The sequence below is a fragment of the Ochotona curzoniae genome, unplaced genomic scaffold, assembly GCF_017591425.1.
Source record: "Ochotona curzoniae isolate NIBS_2020 unplaced genomic scaffold, NIBS_Ocur_1.0 patch142, whole genome shotgun sequence".
Taxonomy (NCBI): Eukaryota; Metazoa; Chordata; class Mammalia; order Lagomorpha; family Ochotonidae; genus Ochotona; species Ochotona curzoniae.
In genome coordinates this window covers 61,092-84,382 of record NW_024466687.1, presented here as the reverse complement: position 1 = coordinate 84,382, position 23,291 = coordinate 61,092, and the positions used below count along the sequence as shown (strand labels likewise).

Genomic DNA, 23,291 nt, shown 5'->3' with positions numbered 1-23,291 from the left:
TATGTGTGTGTTTCCAATGAATCCTCTAGGGTCCTGACGTAGTCTTGTGCTTCATGGGCTGGACCATTATAAACATGCATCTTCCTAGAGCGTGCTGCACATCCTCATTTGAGACAAGGGAAAAACAACTAAGTGCTTGTCTGACATCCACTCCATCTTCATTCTTGCTCTAGGTGCACTGTGGGTGATTCTTAACTCTCACATGAGCATTTTTCATTTGTGTGACTTTGGCATGGTGAAAATGGTGGCAGTGTTATTGGAGCTCATTTGTTCACGTTCTGATAGTGACTCATGGAGAGGGATTTGAGCAGAGCAGGTGGGTGCAGCTGCTCTCAGAGCTGCCAGAAATAGGTCTGGGGCTCAGCACGAAGCTTGGTGGAGAGGAATGGAGGTGGATGGGTAGGTCCTGGGCAGGTACAAGGGTGGCAGTGAGCAATGCCATTTCCAGTGCAGGTGAAACAACAGGTGTATGGATAGTCTCCATTCCCATCGGTCAGCATCCTGATAACCTGCCTTTAAAGTATCTTTAAGAACATCCCTGGATGTGTCCAAATGCTCTCCCACCCCACAGTGGAAGCAGATCTGGCACTGGTGTTGGATGATGGGGAAGGTCCTGGTTGCCAATATTTGCAACCCCACGGTGAGCTCCAGCATCTCCCATGGATACCAGCGCTGCTCTAGAACTTTGAGATGCATGTCTCCCTGCCAGGGCCATCTGCCAGACCAAGGGCCCGTGGATACCTGCTGAGGTAGTTTAACTGCTGTGTCAAATACTCATCCTGTGTGCAAGAATTTTGAAATCCATGTGTGTAAGGAATCTCCAAAAAGTTCAGGGAAAATGTCTATGATGGAAAAATTGCATAGGTTTTCTATTTTTTTGGAGTAAAATAAGTTTATCTTTTAATTCCACTTTCCCATGAACTCTCTGAAGTGGCCTTACTACCCAGGACATCATAGAAAATGAATGAAGCTGTAACAGTACAGACACATAATAATAACAATAAAACCATGACTGGAAATTTTGTGGATCTTGAAGGAGACAACTGATCCATCACAGTGCCCAAGGCCAGTATTTTAGAGACAGCCTCATCTTCATTCCTCCAACTGCATTTTCACAAGAGGCCCAAACCCTTGGCACCATGATGAGCCCACAATAGTGACTGCAGCAAGGAGAAACATTGAAGGATCCACTGAAGATGGCTCCCCACCATAGGGACCGTGAGTATGCGGGTTACTGATTTTGTCATCGGCTACCAGCAGCATTTGTGAATAGGATTTGTGGACAGAAACTGTTGGCACACCCTTCCCTGGAGCCACTGTGTACATCTGTGGAGCTGAAATAAACAAAAGATGATCAGTCCTTCAAGTGTCTCAGCCTGCCCCCTGCCCCCAGCACCTGCCCCCAGCACCTGCCCCCTGCCAAGGGATGTGCTGAGCATTCTGCCACCTACACCCTGAGATCTGAATGCTCCAATGTCCAGCCAGCTCCCAACCTGGATGCCAGAGTGACCTGTGTCCAGCAGCTGTAGCCCAGGCTAGTCACAGGATCTGTCTATGCAGACCACTGAGCGCTGTACTCGCAGGAAGTCTCCATTTTCACTGCCATCTCTCTGGTGTAGGTTCACTGCTTGTGTGAATGATTAGAAAGAAACAAAAGCAAGAACCCACCTGTTTTCTTTGTAGGTACAAAACTACCTGAGTCCTTGGGAGAAGCTGTCAGACCCGAGAGGATGGGTGGGAAATTCTCCTGCGAAAACCCCAATCTCTCTCTCTCTCTCTGCTTGGGACTGAATTAGCTTGAGACATGTAAGAGCCCCCTCCTTGCCACTGATCTGCCCTTATGTTGGGAATTTAAAACAATTCTCTGAGCCTTTCTCAACCACATTCTGCAGCCTTGGCCCCTCAGCTGCACCTTGCCCAGCCCCTGACAGCTCAGCTGCAGCCCTCCAGCAGCCTTTCAGAGAGACAAGCAAGTCTCCGATGCCAACTGGAATCAGCCCTCATGCTGTACCGTTCCTCTTGCTCTTGTACACGGACTCTCCTGCACCCATGGACTGCCTGATTGCTTCCCCTGGCCCAGGGCCTGCTTGGCAAACCCTTTGTTTCTTCTCTAAAAGCTTGGAGATGGAGACTATATTCCCCAAGACTGATGCACTGTGAAAGAAGTCACTTCTCACTCTTTAATTCTGTGGATCTCTCCAGTTTGTTGGGCAAACTGAAGAATGAGTTCATGAAGATCCCAATTCGGAATACAGGTTAACTATCACTAACCCACAAGTCTGAAATGCTCCAAAAACCAGAAACTCTCCAACATGGCATGACATTCAAAACGTATTGCATTTTGGAACATTTTTTTTTTTTATCTCAGACTCTTGGAGTAGGAAGATTCAGCTAATAAAGTATGCGATTTGTCCAAAATCTGAACTACTTGCCCCAAACATTTTGGGTAATTGGATACTTGATTTGTACTTGCTGTTCCTTTTCAAAATGTTATAAAGAAAATACCCACAGGTTCTCCCTTCTATGTGAGACATAAAAGCTTAATAAAAAGATAGAAAGAACCGCCTATATGTATCAATATTCCTACAAGACCAGTGGTGAAAAATGCTATACTATTCTATTTTCAATGGTATCAGATTACTTTAAAATACACTCTATATGGGTAAAATGGTCATTTTTCCATTCAATTATTGTTTATAACATTGTCTTCATTTCCACTAAACTAGAGTGTTTTGCTTTTTATTAAATAAACTTCTTGTTTAGTGATTTTTAATCCTTTTTATAGTAATGTAAATTTAAAATGTGTTATTTTGAGAACGAAGAAGAAAGAGAGAAGCAAAGAAGATAAGAGGGAGGAAGAAGGAGAGGATACTTACCTCCTTGGAATTGTATCTACAAGCCATATTGAATCTGTTAAAAACTATTGCAGTTTTCTCTCCCTGCGTGTTTTCCTACTGATTTCCCAAAGCTCACTGTTTCCTTCCAGAAGGAACCACTTAACATGAGAAGAATGGTCAGAAGGCCCCTAGTCTACAGCTCCCTGCAGCTGCCTCTAACATAACCCTTGGTGCCCTATTTCCTAATAAGCAGGCCCCCAACACATTGGATGTACCTGTTTGGAACCTATTCCGCTTTTATCAATCTTATTTATTTATTTATTTATTTATTTATTTATTTATTCATTTATTCATTTATTCATTTTGAGCAATGTATTTCACACCCTGTTTCCTCTTGAGGATACTAATCTTGTTCCAGTCAAGCTTTCTAGGAGAGTTTCTTATCTTGAGCAGATCCGAAAAAATATATCTGAGAATATGTCCTCCCGCCTGACTCAGCCCCAGCTCTTCCTTTTCCAAGGCAAAGAGCCCCAACAGTTTCATTTGGTGCTAATGATACAAACTCCCTTCCCTTTTTGGCCTGGGTGCAGCATCAGAACAGTACCTGTTTCCTCAAGAAAGACATCAAGGTCTCCCATCACTGATGCTGCCAGCACCACTCACCACATTTAGATGGGACGCCTGGCGTACTTCCGGCGATAGAGCTCGTCCACTCGCTCCAGGTACCAAGTGCCTGGGAAGAGGTTCTTCGTGTCACCAGGTGGTGAGAAATTCACTGTGGAATGAGAAGAAGAGGTAACATTCACCAGGAGCTACATGAGTTTGGGGAAGAGTAAACAGTGATAGGGACAACCCCAGATTCACAAGAAGCTTTTCTGACCGTGCTGCCAGGGCTGTAGGAGCATCCACAGCACAGCAGACAGAAGCCTGCACCAGCCTGGGATCCAATGATCTGACCATGGGACACACCACCCGCCTGCAGTAAACATGCCCTCACCCACTGAGATCATCATCACATCCTTCTGTCAAGTTGGAGATGTATCCCAGAACTTCCTGCCTCCTAATACATACTTCCTTGTTCTTCCTACATAGTGTGGCTCTCATCCCTTGCAATGCTTCAAAGCTTTGTCCATGTGTCCATCACATGGAGCACATCTTTTATTGCCATTGGTTGTGTTTGCTACAGTAGGTTCCCATTCCATAGGAGACTATATTCCATTTAGTTGATCAGGGTCATCCTTGGACACTCAATTCCTAGTGGTCTTTCTCCTTTAAGATCATGGTGTAAACCATGCACCCTAAGTTTAGCTTGAGGATATGCAGTTGTAATGCTCTAGAAAATAATATCTGGTCTCTCAAGTCCCAGGCTTTCATTTCCTTTTCCTTTATTTTTTGAGTGGGGGGTGGTGCACGTTTTATGAATGTTTGATGGGGGGAAAAGGGAGTCATTCAAAGAAGACAGTAATATTTATGTGCTAAATTATTTGTGATAAATTGTGTGCATAAATCCGCTTGTTTGGAAATCTTCCAAGTGAGTATAGTTTTAGAAATGAGAAGCTTCAGCACTCCAAGGATGGCTCTCTCTTTTGGTGTGGACTCACGGCCAATATGTGTTTAAAGGACCAGGGATCTGGTCACCGGTCAAATGATACCTATGATGTTTACTAATGAGAAACTTGAGCAACATTTTGGGTTTGGTCTGGAATTGTCCAGACACATTGAACTTTATCCAGTTGAAATCAGGCATATACGGTTTGGAGTTTTTTTCATGGGAATTGATGTAATGCTTATAAATGAAAACAAAGTCATTCAACCATCTTAAGTCAAATGTAAAAATAATAATAAAAGAGAAACATACTGGCCTTGGGAAAAAAAAATGAGAAGCTGAGAAAATTTCGATAACTTTCCCAAAGATAACACAACTAGTACATGGAACCACTCGGGTTTGGATTTGGGCATTGAGCTCTACGCTCCAGAAGTTGAATTTTGTGCTGGCAGCACTGTCAAGAAATACGCAAGTACTTCTAGTTTCCATGGGACATTATTGTCTGGGTCAAGTCTTGGTGATTTTTTGGTTTTTAGTCCACACTCCGTGCTGCCTCCTACCCCTTCCCAACTCTGCCTGCTGCTTCTCCTTCCCATTCTCTCTTGACAACACTTCTCCTAGCAGATCTCACAATTGTTTCCCATCACAGTCTTGACCCTGGACTTACTGACCTTGCTAGGTTCCCGATGACTCCCTGGCTCTCTCCAACTGGCTTTGAATCTGAGTTGAATTACTTTCTCTTCCTGCTTCTTTCCTTACCTTTGTGGAAGAAATGCTCCCTTTCATTCATGATTTCTGTGAACTGCTCAGGAGACATTTTCTTCCGGGAGGCCAGGCGTTTGGGCAAGTCTGATATGCTAGATACCAGCTTATCCAGAGGGGAACCTGAGAAGTAGAAGTGAGATTGTGAAACCTACTTCATTGTCATTGTCCTCAGTGTCAGTCAAAAGTCCAAATGACAGCAAGTTCAGTGGGAGCTGGCTTGCACCCTGGGAAAAAGTGCTCCAGGTATTGCTTAGCAGACCAAAAATCATAAGCAAACCCACATCCTCACAAAGCATACAGGTAGGCATGCTCATTCAAGCAAGGTGTATCTCATGTAGTGCCTGTATCTCATGGAGTATACTTATTTGTAAGACACATTTTCATTTATTTGAAAAGAAAGGCAACAGGGCAGGGTGGAGAGAGAGACAGATTTTCTATCCACTGGTTGATTTGCCAAATGCCTGGAACAGCCAGGCTGGGCCAGGCTGAAATCAAGAGCAAAGAACTCCCTCCTGACATGAGTACCAGGCACCAAGGAACTTGAGCTATCATCTGCTGTGTTTCCGGGCACCATACAGGTTGCTGGATCAGAAATACAAACTTGGTTTCAAACCAGTGCTCTGATTTGGGATGCCAGCATCACAGGAAGCCACTTAACCAACTGCACCACAACACTGGCCCTACATGTTCCTCCTTGATCATGTCAGTCGTAAACCAATCAGTAAATACTTCTAGGATCTCTCAAATCTACCAGCTTCTCTTCAGCCATCAAATTATCACCTTCTGCCTCTTTGCTAAAATCATCTAACTTCTCCCCCAGGTGTGCCTTGGTCTCCCTTCAAGCTGGTCTCTAAGGGGTAGCCAGGGAAGCACTGAGATGCACATGGCACCCCAGATCACTGCACCATTCACCACTTTCAGGATGGCAGCCTCAGGAGGGACCAGGCAGAAGGTGGTTTCTTTTGCCAGGTGAATCTTGTAAGGAGTGACTGACAGGAAGATGAGACTCACCTGGAGAAGCATCCTGGGACACTCGAAATGAGAAAAGGCTTGCTGCTAAGCCAGAGCCATAGGAGAAGGCACCAATCCGGGAGCCAGCCAGCTCCTGAGCAGAGTGACTGCAAGGAAAGAAGCCAAAACCAAAACTCATCAGCATCATATTTGGCACTTCTAGTAAAGTACTGCCCGCCCAGCCCAAACACCTCCGGTCTATCTCCTGTCACTAGAATGGGGTTCCAGGCACTTCGCACAGAGTAAACCCCAGGTAAATCCTAAGGACAGGCCCAGGAGTAGGAACCTTCCCAACAAGAAAACAGCTAAAACCAAAATGTGTAAGGCATAGTGAGTACTGTGGAATTTGGGGGGGGGGGTGTAAACAGAGCTTGTCCCCTCTTGTGAGAAGATGAATTCGGAGGAATCTGAAGCCACTTTCAGCTGGAGGTCAACCCGCAGGACCCCTCTTCAAGCCTCCCATATTAACCGCATGTTGTTCAGCAGTCCCATGCCATCAGAAGTAGGCAGATCAAATGCTTACCAGCAGAACATCCTCTGCCGGTAAGCATTTGATCAATTTCACTGATGAGCATTTTTCCTTATCTGCATTTTTCCTTATAAACCTCACAAAATAATAAATTAGTAGGAATAGCACACTTTTGAGCACCTGCTAAACACTGCAGGTGTAATTGCTTTGGATACTTGGTATTCGTTGAAACTCTAGATAGCAGGTATGGTTGTTACACATATTTTACAGGTGAAGAAATTGAGGCACATGTGTGTTAAGTAGTTTTCTGAGGTCAGTGCTACTAGGTGGTTTAGAGGTGTGGCTTCCATCTGAGGACCATGAAGCTAGATTCTCTTAGGTAGCATGCTCCACTAAGTGTATAGATTTTACATAGATGACACAAAATGGATCTCACACATCGCCTTTCATACGTGTGCTCACTTTAGAGACCATTGTTTAATAATGAATCTACTTATACAGCCACCTTGAAAGCAAGTTTCTTATCTGCCTTCATATCCCACACCCCTCTCTTTTTTTATTTTCTTTTAAAATTCTAAACCAGAGGGAACCAAACTCAGTTGCCCTCTCAGGACCAGGTGGTAGGAGATATGGAGGAGGGACAGGACAGCACACTCACTGGGACAGAAGTGAGGCCAGACACCCATACAGGGACGAGGTGTACATGTTCCCATTGTGTGTGGAGAGGTACAGCGAGGCCTTGGTTTTCTTATTGTATGTGTCCAGAGAAGCCTTCAGGAGTGCTTTGTCCACTTCCTTGTTGGTGTAGGTGTCTTCCAACTTCAGTCCCCTGTGAGAAGCCGGGCAGTGGGAGTGGGGGATGCAAGGGGGAAAGTTAAAGCTTCAGAGCGGAGGGCCTTTGGGTACTTGTTGTGTTACAATATTAGGAAATGCACTTAGGCACACACACACCCCACATCAAAAGTAGTGTTGCCACTCAGAGTTAGCACTTAGAGTATGTTTTTCTTATGGAATCCAGGTCTACTTGTGCATGATCTATTAGCAAATTAGAAATAAAATTATACTGTGCATTCTGTTTTTGCATGCTTAGTATGTGGTTTTTTTTTCCATGACACTAAATAATCTTTACGTAATTTTAAAGGCTGAAAAATGGTCCACGAAGAGATGTACCCTACATTAAACAATTTTACTCTTATTTCTCATTAGTTAAAATACTTAAGAACACTGCTTGTTCTTTTATTATTTTTTTTTTTTATTTTATTTAAGGGGCCAGGGCCAGGGCCAGGGCCAAGGCATAGTAGGTTAAGCTTCTGCTTGTGGTGCCAGCTCCACCACCACCCCCACCCCACCCTTGCCGCCGCTATAAGTGATGGTTTGTGTCCTGGCTGCTCCACTTCCAATCCAGCTCTCTGTTTATCGGCCTAGGAACAGCAAAAGATGGCCCAATCCCTTGGCTCCCTGCATCCACATGGGAGACCCAAAATAAGCTCTAGGCTCCTGGCTTCATGTGGATCCAGCTCCAGTTGGGGCTTTTGGGGAATGAAACCAGTAGATGAGATGAAAGTTCTCACTGTCTCTCCTTTCTCTCTCTAAATCTGCCTTCCAAATAAATAAGTGCATATTTAAAACACCGTATTTGAAGGTCATATAGACAGGGAGAGGGAAAGAAAGAGACAAAGAAAGAACAAAGAGAGATATGGACAGAAACAGAGAAAACAAGATCTTCCATCCTCTGGTTCATTTTCCAAGTGTTCACAACATTCGGGGCTGGACCAGAATGAAGTCAGGAATCTATGACTGAGTTTGGGTCTTCCTCATGATTGGATGGATCCCAAGAGCTTGAACTGCCACTGTTTGCCTCCCAGGACTCACATTAGCAGGGGGCTGGGTTGGAAGTGGTGCCTGGTCATCTGCCCGATCACTCTCCTATAGGATGTAGGTAGCTCGAGCAGCACAGCCATTCACAGCTTTCTTCCTGCCTTTTAGCATTTAAGAAAGTGAGCCAGACTAGCTCCTTTTTATAAATAGAGAAAATTGTGGCAACAGGCAAAACATTCATTAAGACAAGGACACTCCCCAAGGTCTCCCCCTGCCATGTGATTATTTACACCTCCTGCTTGGGTCACCACTGACTGTGAGATCTCCTAGGGTAGGAATCGTGGACTCACGTGCATCTTTGTATCTGTCTGGTGCAGCAGGGGTTCAGAAAGCATTTACATAGTGTTGTCATAACACACTTCTGTGTTTTCTCACAGTCACCGGACCAAGGGGTGCTGGCAAATGCCCCCTGTTCTCCTAAGGTAGCCCATGACTGCACATAAAGACTTGGCAGCCTTCCTGTTACTTTACAGACTCAAGACATGAAGGAATCACCCCCCATCCTCCTCCCAGTCTCTGCTCCAGCCATCAGGCCCTCCGGAAGGGAACTCACTTGAAGGCCTCCAGCCCCTTGTATAAGCTGGCTTTGGTGTCATCACTGGCTGACAGGAAGTCGTTGAATACCAGGCGAGCCAGAGACTTCTGGACCAGCTTACAAAAGGGGGTGTGAAAGATCATGTACTGGAAGTCGTTGAGGGTGAACGGCCTGTCGATGCCATCTGGAAGAACAAGGGTGAAGGCAAAGAGGCAGTGTGACAGGTGAGCCATTTGGCCACAATTTACTGGAGCTGGAGCTTGGGGCCCCATGAGAACTACTCTCAGCAAACACAGTCCAAGATTGCTCATCCATTTCACCTGCAGCTGCTATACACCCTCTGTGTATGAGAAAAGTGGAAAATAAATAAATGTCTTTCCATCTACCTTCGCCAGCCTCTGCTTTCTCTATACCAGCTTGTGTTGTATCATTTTCTCCATTTTCTGAAGGAGGAAACAGGGTCTCCTAAATGTCACCCAACTCAAATCACGCCAGTCTTGGATTTGGGCTCTGATGCCTCCGTCCCTACACAACAGACTGGGTGCCCCACTTTGAAAAGGAGTGGAAGAATAGTCTCTGCCTATGGGAAAGTTTAAGATTTAGTGCTCTGAGCCAAAGTAACAGTGATCAAGGGCCACAAGAGGAAAGAGGAAGAACTGTAAATGCTATACAAATTCAGAAGGCAGCAGGAGCAAATCAGTTAACAGCAAACTATACAATGCACAGAGGCCAAAATGGCTTCATCCCTGCGTGCAACACCTCTGCCAGGCAGCACAGCACAACAGAAAGGGGCCAGAAGTCATCTTCATGCATCCCCCTGAGCTACGTGCTAGAATGTTCCTGCTTATGGCTTTCCCACAGTGAATGCTGCCTTTCACAGGTGCTCACCTGGGTATGGCCATGCAGATAAGCATATTTTTTCTGTGTTTTTAGAAATTGGTCTCCCTGTATTTTTAAAGAAGGTTTATTTGCTCCTTTTTTTATTATGAAAGTAATGTTTGCTTTAGATCAGAGAAAATTATAAATTGGAGGTAAAAATAAAATCCCACCATCCAGAAGAAAATTGCCAAAAACACATGTAGGAGTTTTCAACATCAGTCAGACCAAGAGTCAAATCATGCCCAATTTAGAAAGATATCCCAGCTCCAGTAGAATGTGTCTGCTCAGCCTCACAACAGATTCTCCCCAGGTGGTTGACATCATTGGTTTCATACCATTGGTGTGACACCATTGGTTCAGGCCCTGTACTTACTTTGATTTAACACAAGTTAGAGACAATTTTATAGGTTATACTTGAATTAGAATAACATCCAAATAGGTTTTAGCATAAGCCTTAAGAAGATTGTATGAGAGGGTTGTGATGCAATTATTTTGACATTTTTTTCAATGAAGAACTAAAGAGGTATTGTATTATAGGTGGAACAGGATTGGTTCCCCAAATTCATGCAGACATCTACGCCCCAAAGTCTGATGTCCCTGACTGATGAACTAGTGTGGAATCTAGCCAACTGTGGTTTCTACATGTGGGCCTAGCATCAGTTTGCTAGGTTGGAGCCCCACCGTTGAATCCTGAGCTCTCAGAAGGTGCGAGCAAAGAGAGAAAAGGATCAGAGCGTATTCCTCACTTCTCTCTGCTTATGGTTTCCCTGGGCCCAGCCTCCCTCCACTCTATGCAGCCCCACAGGATGCCTAAGTGAATGGCGATGCCCAGCCTAACACTGAGAACCTCCTCAAACAGCAAGCCAAAACAAGCTTTCTCTTTGGGTTAGTACTTCCCGGATGTTTTAGTTTATTAGTATCAACAAGCTGAGCAGTACTCTTTGACTCAAACTATGAAGTACAAATGGAGCCACCCCTTTCTGCCACCTGGATCCCATACCTTGCTTCCACTGCTTCTGGATTTTTTGGCGGTATGCTGTGTAACATCGATCCAAAGCCCGATAGTAGCATTGAATGGAGAGTTTCCCATCTACCAGAGGGTACTCCGAGGCCAGGTTGGGCTTGTAGAAGTCATATGCGTTCTCCATGTGGGTTCCCCGAAGCCCTGCAAAGACAGAGTGTTTAAAGGACTCCACAGTATGGCCCTCCTCCAGCAGAAGTAGCCTCCCATGCCACACCAGGCCATAATAGTCCATACATATTGAAAGGAGTTGAATAGATTGTTAGTATTACAAAAATGAAATCTGTATTTCCCATTCCACATTTACGTGTATTTAACAAAATCTGTACTAGAAACCAAAAGTCTCAGAGATTTCACATTATACCAAGACAGCTTCTTATTATCTGCAAATTGCCAGTGTAGCTTTCTAAGGTCCCTCAGCAGTATCAGCCCCTGTCATTTCCCACCATCCTTGTTCCAACACAGTTATGATGCAGATGAGGAAACTTCATTGAATGCCCTAATAACTTCCCTCTACTCTCTGCACCCCCAGACCTGCCTTTTGGTGGCAATTAGTACTACCCTCAAATTCATACCTCAGCCCTGAGTAGTGGGGATGCCCGTTTGGAATTAAGATCAATACATTCAGCTAGGCTGTACATAGCCCTTTGGTAACCGTGTGATACAAACCTTGCTCCAGGGCCAGAGGGGCATGGGGCCCAATCAGCATTGCCACAGCTCCAGCCCCACCTGTAGGTCGGGCATTCCCATCAGGATAAACTGCAATGTCCCCACAGACCACCAATGCGTAGCGACCTGCAAAGAGAAATAAGATGTAACTATCACTACCAGTCAAACCTGGAGTAAACAGAGTGCCTGCTATATGCCAGCTGTAAGCATAAGCACTGGAAATACAGCTGTAAGCAAATTTCAAAACTCTGGCTCTGTGGTGTTTATGTTCAATGAAGCTCGTGGTCTATATGAAGTGCAAAGTCATTCATTCAGAATTCTGTCTAGGGATTCGATGAAGAGCTTGCCAACTGGCACTTATAAAGATAATTTAGATTCTCATGAACCACCATATAGTATTTCAAGGACCTATAATTTCTTCCAAATTATGAAAGGCCAAGAAATGAAGAATCAGAAATTTATAATACAAGCAGGATACTAATTATCCTCAAATAATATTTAAAGCAATACAAGGAAGTATGTGATGCTCATATTTGCAGATGAAGACACTATCCTCCAGAAATATTAAGCAACTTGTGTAAGCTCACTTGCCTAGTAAATGTGAAATGTGGCGTTCATGCCAAGTTCTGACTGTGTCTTAAGGTCTGTGCCTTGAACTATTCGATACTATTTGCATTGAGGAAAGAGTTTAAATTGAGTCACCATGTCTAATATAAATGATTCATATTGACTAACCTGATGACAGAACATTCAACAAATATTTGAAATCTCAGATATTGTTTGTTCCACTTTTACCTATTTGAAGCATTAATTTCCAAGATTGAGTGTGTGGAAGAGATACAGCGGTAATTTTAGCATCTTATCTAACCTGTGAGTTCATTCATAGCATCATGTTGGGATCCATGTTGTGGTTTGGTTAATCTTCATGACAAGTTTAAATAATGAATGCACGTATCTTGTCTTTACAGATGAGGAAACTGAAGCTCAATGAACTGAAGGTACTTGCCAAAACCACATGGATAATAAGATTCAGTCAGGACTCCAACTCAAATGCATTAAAAATCTAACACCTTTACTTAAAAGTTATCTCAATGCTAATTACAACCCCAAAAAGACATTACTGAGTTTTTAATCCCCAGTGAGGTACATGTGTGTATATAAACTTTGGGGAAAGTAATACTTTATATGTGTGTGCATACATTATTTTTTCATGCGCATTATGAAAAATTTAGAAACTAAAAAAGAACTTCTCTCACTTTCTCTGTTAATTCCACCTTTCTAATGAATAAATAAATCTTAAAAAGAGAAAAGTACTTATAAGCCATTTAGAAAAAATATCAATAACTTTGCTTACCTCAAAATCAAAACTTTATATTACAAGCAAAGTCAAAAGACAAACTGAAAATGTTTACAATACTTATAACCAATAAAAACTATTTTCCTTGCTTTATGAAAATCTCATAAAAAACAAGCTATGTAAAAGGAAAATGAGCAATAAGCAATAGACACACACTATCAAAGATATTCAAACTCTTATAATAAAACAGGCAAATCAAAACTACTATGATTTTCCTTATTAAACAAATATCAGAAGCTTAAGAGTATATGTTGTACATTCGGAAATCCATAAATGTTATAAACCACATCCAAAAACTGCAAAACAAGAACCACATAATAGTTTCAATAGATGCAGAAAAAGCTTTCGACAAAATCCAACACCTCTTCATGCTAAAAACACTAGCCAAAGTAGGCATAGATGGGAAAATCCACAACATAATCAAAGCAATTTATGAAAAACCCAATGCCAGTATCATACTGAATGGAGAAAAGCTAGAACCCTTCCCACTGCGATCTGGAACAAGACAAGGGTGCCCGCTATCACCACTGCTATTCAACATAGTCCTAGAGGTACTTGCAGAGGCCATAAGACAAGAAAAAGAAATCAAAGGCATACGTATAGGAAACGAAGAAGTCAAGCTTTCACTATATGCAGATGACATAATCCTGTACATAGAAAAACCAGGAGACTCAATACAGAAACTGCTAGAACTTATACGAGAGTTTGGCAGAGTGGCGGGGTACAAAATTAACGAACGAAAATCAACAGCCATAGTGTACGCAAATAACACCAAGATGGAAGAAGATCTAACCAACAGGATACCATTCAAAATAACAGAGAGAAGTATGAAGTATTTGGGAATAAATTTAACCAAAAGCGTAGGAGACCTATTCGAAGAAAACTACAAACTATTTAAAAAGGAAATTGAACAAAACCTCAAAAGATGGAATAACATCCCGTGCTCCTGGATAGGCAAAATCAATATCATTAAAATGTCCATACTACCACAAGCAATATACATTTTCAACGCAATTCCAATCAAATTGCCCAAAACATTCTTCACGGAACTGGATACAATGATTCAAGAATTCATCTGGAAACACAAAAAACCACGAATAGCTAGAACCATCCTGAAAAATAAGAAGTTAGCAGGGGGAATCACAATCCCGGACCTCTGGACATACTATAGAGCAGTGGTTATCAAAACAGCCTGGTACTGGCACAAAGACAGAAAGGAAGATCAATGGAATAGAATAGAAGCACCAAAAGGGAACCCACACAAATACAGCCAATTAATCTTTGACAAAAAGACCAATGACAACTCAAGCAAGTGGGAAGGCCTCTTTAGTAAATGTTGTTGGGACAACTGGCTGATAGCCTGTAGAAACAAAAAGATAGACCCACATCTATCACCATACACTAAGATCCAATCTACATGGATAAAAGACCTAAACCTACATCCAGAAACCTTCAAACTCTTGCAGGAAAATGTAGGAAATACCCTGCAAGACCTAGGAGTAGGTTCCGACTTTCTAAGAAGGACACCAAAAGCAATAGCAGTTGAGAACAGAATAAACAAATGGGACCTCATCAAACTAAGAAGCTTCTGTACAGCAAGGGAAACAATCAACAAAGTAAAAAAGCAACCCACAGATTGGGAGAAGATCTTTGCACACGATATAGGCGATAGGGGGCTAATTTCCAGGATATACAAAGAACTTCAAAACAACCAAAAAACCAAAACAAACAAACCACTCAAGAAATGGGCACGGGAAATGGGCAAACATTTCACAAAGGAACAAGTCCAAATGGCAAACAAACATATGAAAAAATGTTCCAGCTCCCTAGCAATAAGGGAAATCCAAATTAAAACATCGATGAGGTACCACCTAACACCAGTAAGATTGGCCCACATAAACAAGAACACCAACGACGCTTGCTGGCGAGGATGCGGGGAAAAGGGAACCCTACTCCACTGCTGGTGGAGCTGCAAATTGGTACAGCCTTTATGGAAATCAGTCTGGAGAACACTCAAACAACTCAAAATCTGCATACCATATGACCCAGCAATAGCACTCCTAGGAATATATCCAAAACACCTGTTTTACGACAAACCAACATGCATCCCTATGTTCATTGCAGCACAATCAGTAATTGCAAAAACATGGAAGCAACCGAAATGCCCATCAGCAGAAGATTGGATAAGAAAGCTTTGGTTCATCTACTCCATGGAATACTACTCAGCTATTAAAAAAAACAAAATGCAGTTCTTTGTGGCTAAATGGGCACAACTGGAAACTATAATGCTAAGGGAAATGAGTGAATCCCAAAAGATTAGATACCACATGTTTGCCTTGATTTAACCTGTAATTTTTTGTTTGGTTGTTGGTTATTTTCTGAACCTGTCATTGATACTGTCTCAACCCAGATGTTTCGAAGAATGGAACTTGCATTATTTTTAACATATTGTCTACCCATTACTATGTCAATTAATTCCATAATGTTGTATATTGACACTGAGGCCTTGTTGGGGCTTTTAACTGACCGGATCTCTACTCTGTTAGACCTATCTTCAGACCATAGAAGGTCTCCCCAAGAGACCACTGAACTTATCTGGACAATAAGACGCTGAACTTTATGCTAGGCATGTGTTTGCAAGCAATGAATCTCAACTGAACTTGAACTATGGTTATGCAACAAGGTGGAGGAATCCACCATGGGGGGAGGGTTATGGGAGGGGTGGGGGGAATCCCCAGCGCCTATAAAACTGTACTACATAATACAATGTAAGCAACAATAAAAAAAAAAAAAAAAAAAAAAAAAAAAGAGTATATGTTGTAGAAATGCAATTTTAACACTAAAGAGTACAATTGGCATATTTTATCACTCTTAAATTAACATACCCTGTAATTTTACCTCTATGAATTTATTGTCTTTTTTAAGATTTATTAATTTTTATGTGAAAGGCTAATTTACAAGGAGAAGGAGAGACAGAGAGAAAGATCTCCTGCCTGCTGGTTCACTCCCCAAGGGCTACAACAACCGGAGCTGAGCCAATCTGAAGCCAGGTGCCAGGAACTTCTTCTGCGTCTCCTACGTGAGTGCAAGGTCCCAAGGCTTTGGGTCATCCTCTACTGCTTTCCCAGAAACAGAAAGTTGGATGGGAAGTGGAGCAGCCAGGACACAAGGCACCAGCCAGGACACGAGGCAGCACTCATATAGGATCCTGGTGCTGGCAGGCAGATGATTAGAGAGACAGACAGACAGACAGACAGACAGACAGACAGAGATCTTCCATCCACAGGTTATTTCCAAATGGCCACAACAGTCAAGCCTGGGGAGATTAACAGGAAGCTGGATTAGAAGTACAACACCAGGGACTTCAACTAGTGCTCATATGGGATGTGCTGGTGTCACAGGCAGTGGCTTAAACCATTGCACCACACCACTGACCCCTGTCTTTTAATTCCATCTGTCAGGGTGAACAGTTGGTACAGTGGTTAAGATGCTCATGTCCCATGTTGGAGTGCTTGAATTCCAGTCCTAGATCCACTTTTGATTCCAGTTTTCTACTGACATGCACTCTGGGATGGCTGGCGATGGCTCAGGTACTTGCATCCCTGACACCCACATGGGAGACCCAGGTTGAATTCCCATCTCCTGGCTGTGGCCTGACCTAAACCTGACTATTGAAAGTATTTGGGCAGTAAACCAGTGGGTGAAGAATTTCCACCTATCTGTCTATGTTCCTTTGTATTTCAAATACGTATTTTTTTAAAAGTCAAAAAATCGGTATCACCAATGTGTCTCTCAGATTCTGAGAAGATGTTTAAGAGAAACAGGAACAGTAAAGTGGGAAATGTGTTGGGTTGAGTTTGGTGTCCTGTCTCCGTCCTCACCGTGAGAAAATGATCAGATTATCCACTTTCTAGGCTGTTGTCAGGACTAAATGAATGGCCATGTGCACATGCATCCTAACTAACCATGTTTCCTGCTCAGTGTCCGTCGTTGTTGCTCCTGACAGTGTTGGGTGACAGCAGCAGCTGTGTGGGTAAGCTAGGGATCTGAGAAGCAACACTGAGAGCATCTGCCTCTAACCCCAACTCCATCCCTACATAGGACTCTTGCTGCACATACCATCCCAGTAGCTGGACTCCATCCAGTTGGCGGCATTGAAGAGGGAGGCTGTGCCACCATAGCAGGCATTGGTGGTGTCTATGCCTTCAATGTCCGTGTTGCCTGAGTCCTTGAAGAGTTCCATGAGCACTGTTTTGACAGCCTTGGACTTGTCAATGATGGTCTCAGTGCCCACTTCCAGCCGGCCCACAGAGTCCCAGGGGAGCTGTGTGCGCTCCATCAGCCGTTGCACCACTGTCAGGCACAGGGAATTGATATCTTCCTGGACTGAGCAGAAGCCCATCTGGGTCTGACCCAAGCCCACCGTATACTTTCCTGCTTCTACATTGTTGAACTTCTCCAGGTCAGTTTGGTCCACGTACTGGGCGGGGAAGTAGACCTCCAGGGCTAGGATGCCTACATCCTTTGGCCACGTGGCTGTTTTGGCCAGTGGGGCAGGAGAGACTGTGGAAAACCTACGAGGGAAACAATAATCACAATTCCATTAGAGTGCTCTAACACACAGCAAATGTTTCACTATGTTATCACATGCCTATGCATTTAGTATTGTTCTACCATCAAGTTGAATTGGTTCAGTTACCCTTATTAAATATCCTTTTTTTGGCTTTTGAGATACTCTCATAAAGTCTGCTTTTCATGAAGTCAGTATAGCAGTGTTGGCTGTTTGACCATTGTGTGTATGACTTGTTCTGGCCTTTTGCTTTTTCACCCTCTGAGATTCTTTATGTTTTACAGGTATTACTGGTGAAAACTATTTAGTTGAGTCTTTTTTAAAAGCTGAACAAATTGTATAATAGTGACAGCTTATTAGCATTATTTAGTCTATTATTTATCATAATTATTGATATAGTTAGAATATGTTCTTGATTCTTTTATTCTCCCTTTTCTACATTATTCTTAATTAGACAAATATTTATTTTTTTAAAATATATCCTCTTTTTCCTTTTATCGGTAACCCTAGAGGTTATAGCATGTATATGTGGCATATTACGATTTAACAGTACATCTACTACTTTCTAATCAGTGCAGCAGTTTATTTCAGATTGACTTCAATTATCATCCCTACCCCTTTGAGCCAATAATGTCATATATTTTATATCTATGTCTGTTATAAAGCTTTATGGGACAGGACTGTTAAATATCTCATGTAGAAAGTTTATGACCCATTGTCTATCTCTGTCTCTCTATTTTATTCACATAAAGACCTACCCTGTTTTTCTCCTTTTAAGGGGCATTTTTTTTTTTTTTTGCTTGTTTCCTTTCTGCCCGCCTTTCCTGATGGGGCCTTTCACCGTTTATGGAACACAAGCCATGCATGGCAATGCAAGCACACAACAGGGAACAAGCTGCCTTTGTGGCCCCAAAAAAGAAGCACAGCCTAAAGGAGGAAGACCATCTCAGAGCCCATTCCACGGCAGGCAAACCTCTGGAAAGACAGGGGTCACACAGCAAGTCTGAATGAGGTCAGAGAGAAGACTGGGAGGGGTCTGAAAAAGACGGGGAAGTTCATCCGATTCTTTTCTGGATCCCTCCCAAAAATCTCAGTTTTCTGCCAGTTGTCAACACAGGGTTCACAAAGATCCTGTCTCACATGTTCCGAGACGAAAATATCTGTAATCTGATCACTTTAATGACCTTCTTTATTTTCCGGGTGGTGAGAGTACAGCTTGGTGAAAAGATGGGTTCCATGTAACTGCTTTGTTTTTATGTGTCAGAAACATTCTGTTTCTTCCCGGAGGCCTTGCATGCAAGGCTTATCTTAAAGCTATAGGAGCTGTAATTCAGCCTGAATGCATCTTCCAGTCATTGCTAGGATTCTGGATCTCTGGGAATCCCATTGCTCCCAGCAGGAGGCTCATGCTGAAAGATTGCTCTGAGCAAAAATGGGTTACATCCCAAGAAAGTGAGACCAGAGGATAAATGTCAACAACAGCCCACGAGGGATGCTTGATGTTTCTTTATCTGTCTTGTTTATTCTGTGCCCTCCAAATAACTGGAGTTTGTACTCACAAATATTTGAGGAGGAGCTTCCCCTAGGATCTCAGAGCTAATGGTTAGCCAGGGCCAGTCCTGCTTCCTCCAGCCTCATTCTCACTCAGCCTTCTCTGGGCTGAACTCTTGCCCCTCTCTCTGGTTGGTATGTAAGATTGCACAGAGAAATGTTAACTGTTTGAGATGTTGGAATTGCCTATTAATCTCAACTGATCACTATAGATTACACGTGGCCAGTGTGGACATGACCCACTGTACCTCATAAATACCTATAACAATGTTTATGCGTCAATTAAAAGCAAAAGTGTATTAAACAGTTCATCAAATTTGTAGTACTTGACTAAACACTGTAATCCACTGTATCAACACAACAAACAATGTTTCCTTAAAGGAACATTCTTAATGTCCTATTTTCGCCAATTATTAAGAACACCCATACTACACCAACTCCTTGAAATAATACTATTTGAAAGTCATCATTTTGCTTTGAAATAAGACATAGTTTAGAAGAAGTGTTGTTAAGCACTTCCTTTTACACAAAGTAGCTTAACCACTTAAATTCACTGAATTTTTCATCTTTTCAGCAGCACTATTTTCTGCATGTGCCCATGGGCATTTCACTATATTCATTAGATCTATCAACTGGAATAGCAGTATTTGCAACTATGCCTGTAGCCCACATGGTAAGAAATATATTGAAATAAGTGTGTTTAAAATACTTTATTACATTAAAAAAAAATCCTAAGAAAGAAAATATCTCTAGGCTTACAATCAGAGTTTCCAAGAACAGTCACTTTGTAATGGCTCTAACTCTTAGGGTGGGAGGCTATTTCTATAAAGAGATTATAGAAGCTTGAAGAAAGGTAACAGGGAAAACTTCTAGAAGCACCAGATCACTGTAGTTAAGGCAACCCTCAGGGGATAGCCAATAGTGGTGTGGGGACAATTAAGATGAATTGGGACTTTCACACCCCAATACTGGATGGAGTACCTGGGTTTGAATCCTGGCATCAAGGTCATTACCAACTTCCTGCTAGTGCATGTGCTAGGAGGCAACAGGCAATGGCTCAAGTACTCGGGTCCCTGATGCCAGGTGGAGACTGAGACTGAGTTCCCAGCTTCTGGCTGTTGAGCGCATTTGGGGAGTGCATCAAAGGATAGGGGTCTCTCTCTGTGTGTCTCCATCTCCCTTTCAAATAAACAATAAATAAAATCTAAGATAAAATTGCTTTCATTCTGGTGCTGCCTAGTTTGAGACTAAACATCAAACTGCTCTGGGAAGGGCTGTGGGTGTGAAGGGTTTGGCAAGCAGAGACAAGGACAGGGTTCTGGAGGTCTTCCTTGGCTGGTGTGAGCAATGAGGCAAGCACTCAGGCATACAGGAAACCCAACTGTGAGACAGAGCGTGATGAGGCCATGGAGGCAGATGGAACTTCAGCGGATGTGGAGACATTGGTGGGTGGGAGAATCAGGGAAGGGCCAGACTTGAGGTCAACCTCTCTCATCTGACGAAGGGTAGTAGCCACTGCAGAGGTGATTGGATAGGCAAGGAGACTTGGCAATGAGGGTATCAGGGGTTGTAGGGAGACCACTCGGGGGGGGAGGGGTCTTTCAGAACCTGTGGAAAATTCTTTAAAAAAAAACTATGGGTGGATTCAGGCATCCTTATCACCAAAATTAATGTTTTTAATTCCATCTCTGAACAAATTTTGGAACTACTTTCACACGTGAGAATGGAAGGAGTTGGAGGGCACACTTTCTACTCAATTCTATGAAGTGCAAAATAGATGCATGCTATGGTGAGCCAGTGCTGAGGCTGGACTTAGAGCTGGAGCAGATCAACTGAAGGGCCTGGCCAGGCAGCAAGAGGGTCACTGGTAAAGGGCACTCTTGGCATTCATTCAAGCCCAGGGAAGTGGGATCCGCTGTGAACTCACCACAAAAGAAACATGAGTGATGAGCCCGAGAGTCTGAATCAGAGAAGTTGGAATGTTGCTGGGGAATAGGGTTTGTCAAGCAAAGTTGTGCCAATCTTTCTCAGAGTTAGGACTTTAATCCATACGCAGCCGTTTGGAGGGGGTGGGATGAGCAGAGTATAATCGACAGGAGAATCATGAGAAACTAATGATTGCCAACCCTACCCCACTCCATCTACACACCTGGTTTCCTGTATCCTGTACCAAAAAAGGCAGTGGAACAAAATGATTTTTCTAAAGATTTAGTCTTTGTGGAATGTAGAAAGAAATGTGGAAAGAAAGAACAGGCTAGTCCCAAAGGGCGGTGGGTTGGTTCAAGGGTCAGACAATGACACATAGCGGCTGGGAGCCTGGGGCCCCACTTATCTGTGCTGCCAGCACAGCTTGCAGACTACCCGTCCAGGGGACAGAAGTGGGGTGGAAGTGTGGGAAGTCTTTACAAAGAAAAGCCGTGTGTTCTTGCACAAGTGCGGGTACACACATACACACATGCGCACACACACAAGCACCCTCTAGCTCATCTTTATGTTTCATTTCTCTCTTTCCTGTAATGAGAACATTCAGGAGAAACAGCTCTTATCCTTAGCCCCTTTCACACCTTATCTTTCACATTTTATGAACACTTCAGTTAGCATAGTCCCCGAGGGTCCAGAGGCCAAGGCAGGGGTGGTGGAGAAACGGATATTGCAGGCCCAGGTGCTGACAATGCCACTGCCTCGTGCAGCTGGCCAAGTCAAGGATGCCATTATTCATGAAAACACAGCCTGTGTTGGAGGTCTGAGCTCCTTCTAATTTTGCCTTGAAAGGGACTGAAGTTACCCTGCTTGTCCATTGCTGTGCATGCCTTGCCAACTTCTGACTAGTGTTCCGTCCCCTAGGCAGCCCACCCCCGCCTGTCTTTCACTCGCCCTAGGAGGGTTCCCAGTACAGCCCCTGGGATGAAGGCCAAACTCACCGTTGCTGGGTTGCCTGCTGGGTTGCCGGGAGCAGGCGAGCAGGTGTGAGGGAGGCTTCCCGCAGGGCTCTTTTGACTTGCAGCACTTGCCTCAGAGGAGTCGCCAGACGCTGCATCTTTGAGGAGCTATCAGGAAACCTGGGAGTTCACAGCCACCGACAGAGATGCCCAGCGATGCCCACAAGGGCTTTATAGAGTCCTGTGACTCCAGGCTTCTTAACCCCGCCCCTGCTTACCCAGGCTCAGTCCGCTTCGAAAATTGGGCCAAAGGTCTCCCTCGAAACACTGGAGAGGGAAGAAAACATTGGTTCTTGGGCATGTGCCCTTCCTCAAGGCTGGCTGTGCCTGCTCCCGGCTCAGGTTCCTGTTGGCTTGGGCACAGCCAGCTAAGGGGGAAGATGAGAATGCTCCTTTTGGCATATCCTAGTGAGCCCATCTGGCCTGTGTCAGCCCCTGATCCTCCTCTGAGCGACTGCATCGGGTGCTCATTAACCCGTGTGTAGTATTGGCTGTTACGAATGCATTGTGGTGTACAAGAAAAATCCATTTGAAGCCAAGAGGAATGAATGTTTTCACAGTAGCTCCTCAACTAGCTGTTTGGAGTGGCTGTTGGCACACAGCAAGGAGCTGAGTGTGAGTGCACGCAGCCTGCTGTGCTCCTCCTGTCCTTGTGGTCTCCCTTGGCATTTGTGCTGCTTGACGTGGCTTCCAAGTGGGATACTCCTGGTGCTGCAACAGAGTTACAGGAGCCCCACAGAGCCGCCATCCATCCGAAGCTCTAGTGTACCTAAGGGGGAAGGGTTTATTTTACACAAAAGGTCACAGAGAAGCAGAAAGGAGTGATTCCCAAGAAACCCAGTGAGTTGTGTAGACTGGGGACACAGCCAGGTCTTTTGACTTCAGATTCTGGTGTTTCCCCTTTGCTCTTTTTTCCTCTTGCTTTATTTTTTTCTTCGTGTTAATGTATTATTAACACAATGAGAAGAGATTCAGTGTAGTTCATCGGTTACGTTTCTAAGAATATAATGATATTCCCTTTCTCCCTCCATCCACCATCAGTCTTCTTTTCTTTTTCCTTCCTTCCTTTCCAGTTTTATTTTTCATTAGCATTACAGTTAAGCGTTTAAGTCTCCACTCAATAGCAAAATCAACAAATAAAAAGACCCTAGTTCAGTGGTAATATAGTTAAGGGCTGTATACAATAATCAAACGAAAAGATGACCATTTCACCCGTATATAATAAACTTTAAAATAATCACAGATCATTAAAACTAAAATAGTA

General features: G+C 43.5%; 1 protein-coding gene across 2 annotated transcripts; it reads right to left on the bottom strand.

The window, feature by feature from the left end:
• Window positions 1-995: 995 nt before the first annotated feature.
• Window positions 996-22,183, bottom strand: LOC121166471 (hydroxymethylglutaryl-CoA synthase, mitochondrial). 2 transcript variants are annotated; one of them, XM_040995596.1, is made up of 10 exons: window positions 22,025-22,183; window positions 17,087-17,544; window positions 11,611-11,736; window positions 10,921-11,085; window positions 9,060-9,225; window positions 7,287-7,457; window positions 6,160-6,266; window positions 5,143-5,268; window positions 3,501-3,612; window positions 996-1,334 (listed from the first exon to the last, which is right to left on the bottom strand). In XM_040995596.1, the coding sequence occupies exons 1-9, from the start codon at window positions 22,123-22,125 to the stop codon at window positions 3,506-3,508; spliced, it is 1,527 nt and encodes a 508-aa protein (XP_040851530.1). In that variant the 5' UTR covers window positions 22,126-22,183; the 3' UTR covers window positions 996-1,334; window positions 3,501-3,505. The 2 variants fall into 2 exon arrangements, with proteins under 2 accessions (XP_040851530.1, XP_040851531.1); XM_040995597.1 differs by having other exon boundaries at window positions 17,087-17,541; window positions 22,010-22,177.
• Window positions 22,184-23,291: the final 1,108 nt, after the last annotated feature.